The following is a 3,211-nucleotide window of genomic DNA, read 5'->3' as shown; positions in this document are numbered from 1 at the left end:
CATGTGGAGCTATCCCTACCCCCTCGTCTCAGACGTATGTTACAGTAAAACTTATTTAATAATAATCAGCGATCAAGCGTTAAATAGCACGTGAACGTAGAACCGCGAATGATCCGTTTACGTTGACGCTCATAATGTACACACAGTTCTCGTTCCACCCTTCATCGTTTTGATCGTTAACTTGCGAAAGTTGTTCGTTACGGCGACACGCGCCGCTGGCACGCTACAATTCCCGCGTGTGAAATTACTAACTAAGCAACTTAGTTAATTAAGCCTAAGGATAACGTTCGAAGAACTTGCCGCGAGATACGAACGAATCGCTCGACTTAAGTCTCGGTTGTTTCTGTACAAACGGTACTTATCAATAGAAAGATTCGTCACGGTCGATGCTAGCTCGACCGACAGGTGTTAGAATACCCCTGAACGAACTCGTAGGCGAAACCAAAACCATCGTTCTAAAACGTTAAACTTTAATAACCCATACCTAGCTACGAGAGAATATGCATGAACATTTAAATAATAATAAATAAACGAAATATGTAAACGATTATAAACGGAACCGATGTTGGATTATCCCTGAACTCTGCGAACGTATTCTAGGAATCTAGTCAACGATCATTTGTTGCTAATCGTTAGAACGTACTCGACCTCGTTGTAAACCCTTATCGGTAAATGTATTCTAGAAATATCTGGAAACCATCTTCGGAGTACAATATAAATCATTTAATTAACTTCTTGATGGAAAAGAAAGTTTTACCTGGTATTTTTTTTCTTTGTTTCCGCCATTTGTGAATTAAGAAAGAAATTTGCTTGTACTCCGAAGGTGATTTCGAACGCGAAATTGAAAACGTGTAAGTTTCTTGTTAAGATTTTATAAAATATACTAATTAGATTAAAACCGCATCGCATCATCGGGGTAAAGCGATAAATGTTTCGTAATATGTGTTACAAAATGATTAGCAATTAGCTCAACCTCGGCCCTTCGTTTTGCATTTTGTGTTACTATATATCACGTTCTCGTTTCCTTGAATTTGTATATTTTTTAACAAAGTCGTTATAAATAAAGAATCTTTAAAGAAAAGGTTAATAACAGACATTCTCGATAAAACTACCTGATTTTTGTCATTCTTGTGATGAATATTCTTTTCTTTTTTTTTCTTTTTTAAATAGACAAGAAAGGGAAGGGATTTAAGTAAAAAATCACACATCCATACACAATTGACCGCAATTTTCGAGCAATCTAAAGTAGACGCATTTGTTCGTCTATTCTAAAAAAAAAAAAAATATTTTCTTTTCCTGATACACATAAAAAGCAATGAACATTCATTACCGTAGAACAGTTCTCGAAAAAATCCCTTACGTACATGATTACAATATTATTGGCTTTATTAATTTTGAAACAAAACTTAGAGACTTAATAGATCAGAATATAAATTTCAAAATGTATATAATGATTTTTCGATAAATAGAAAATTTCCATTCCAAAAAAGTGTACAAAATCCGTCTGTCTTTCGTTTATCTTAGATCTATGTAACCCATTAAACCTTTCGTTTCAAATATATACGCTCTCACAGGTCCACCAATATACGAAAGACGTATATGCACGGCCCATAATATTTATTTACTACGATAGATTGGCTGTTGCGACAGTAGGCCTCTTGTTAAATGACGCATAGTAACCGAATCCAAATGGACATTGGTAACTATTTTAATGTTGTCATACGCTTAGAATGTAGTTTTAAATTTTCAGTTTTCAATACGAATGTTTATGGAATTGATTGTAAATATACAAAAAAATCGCGATAGAAATAGTGTTAAATAATATAGTGTGCCCTGAAATTAGCTGTCCAACGAAAATGAAATTTTGTTATAATTAGTATGTGCCAACAAGTCTTAATAGCATATGCACGTGCGAAACATAGCACTGCGTAATCTCATCATTCTAAATTCATGTAGGGTTAATTTTCTCTTTCACACGACCTAAGAGGAACGAACGACAGAGAAACAAATGATATCCTGCGAAAACGCTTCAACCAGATTCAGTCAGGACCCACAGTCCCGCCACTTTTACGTTATCAGCAAACACGATCCCCCTATATACTAAAGCATGAAGTTTAACAATTCCGCTCGAAATTCGGCCACGAATATCAATCATTCACGCGCGTATCGGTAACCCCCAGCGCGCGAACGTTCGATGAGACGAGCACTCGGTGCCCCAAAAAGGAAAAGCTTTACCCGTCACGGCGAACGAAAGGTGAACAATTCACGGTAAAATCTATCCTAGGCTCTGTACAAACGTTTAAAAAGAATTCGCTTCGAAAAAATCGCTCCGCTACCCACGAAGTTTCGTCTTTCTCGCCGATCACCGGGAACACGATATCGCATACGTTAACCTCAACGGTAGGAGTATATTTCCTAGCTATCTGGTCCCGTGCACGATGAAATCCAGTTACCAATTATCACGCTTCAACCCGGTCGATCCTCAGTCCCCAGTTACTCGTTAAAACCTGACCTCAGGCTCGGGCCAGCGCCGCCGAAGGACGAGCTTTCCCCGAAGCTTCGATACCGATACGTTGTAAAATAAACGTTTTATTTCCTTTTCGCCCCGTCCCCTTCATGCAGGATCCACAACAAACGATACGGTCCGTGTGCCCAATTGTCTGCGATCCACGAAGTCCCTCAGCCGCGGGGTGCAACCGGTCGCAGATGCAGTCGCTCTGAAATGACAACCTCTTCACCCAGGCTATCCGCTATGGAAACTGGCACGACTCGAGGCGCTTAATGTTCCTGCTTGTCCTGACAGGATGCCGTTTCCTTCCGGGTCGCCTCCGTAGCCTCGATCACTTCAAAGCCTTCCGACATGGAAGTATCTGTGGACGACCCATTGTCCCCTGGCTCGGAAGAGGAAGCGGCACCGTCAGATATCGGCGCGACTGATTTCGCTTCCGTGTCCTTCCTGATGTTCGCGCTGGGCGCCGTCGTCGGGTTCTCCGTCGCTAAGGTTCAAAGATTCTGAGCATCTGCTTGGTGAAGATTAAGGATGGACAAGCGAGGAAGGATCGAGCGGACGTGGAAGCTAACTAAGGGGTTGCAACACTTTCGTCGTTTGCAAAAATCCAATTTTTTTTGTTTTGTTAATATATATATATATATATACCATAAACGTTATATATATATATATATATATTAACAAAACAAAAAAAATTGGATT

The 3,211-nt window shown here is 39.7% G+C and overlaps 1 protein-coding gene across 1 annotated transcript in view; it reads right to left on the bottom strand.

Annotated features, from left to right (window-relative positions):
- Positions 1–2,203: 2,203 nt before the first annotated feature.
- The window catches only part of LOC128886301 (membralin), a 78,581-nt gene continuing 77,573 nt past the window's right edge, over positions 2,204–3,211 (bottom strand). Inside the window, exon 13 of the mRNA XM_054141008.1 lies at positions 2,204–2,996. Within this exon, the coding sequence (XP_053996983.1) occupies positions 2,779–2,996 (218 nt within the window). The 3' untranslated portion in view covers positions 2,204–2,778. The remainder of the gene's footprint in view (positions 2,997–3,211) is intronic.

Source organism: Hylaeus anthracinus, unplaced genomic scaffold (assembly GCF_026225885.1).
Source record: "Hylaeus anthracinus isolate JK02 unplaced genomic scaffold, UHH_iyHylAnth1.0_haploid 11982, whole genome shotgun sequence".
NCBI lineage: Eukaryota > Metazoa > Arthropoda > Insecta > Hymenoptera > Colletidae > Hylaeus > Hylaeus anthracinus.
The sequence above is the reverse complement of the archived record's forward strand: the minus strand, read 5'-3'. Positions and strand labels throughout refer to the sequence as shown.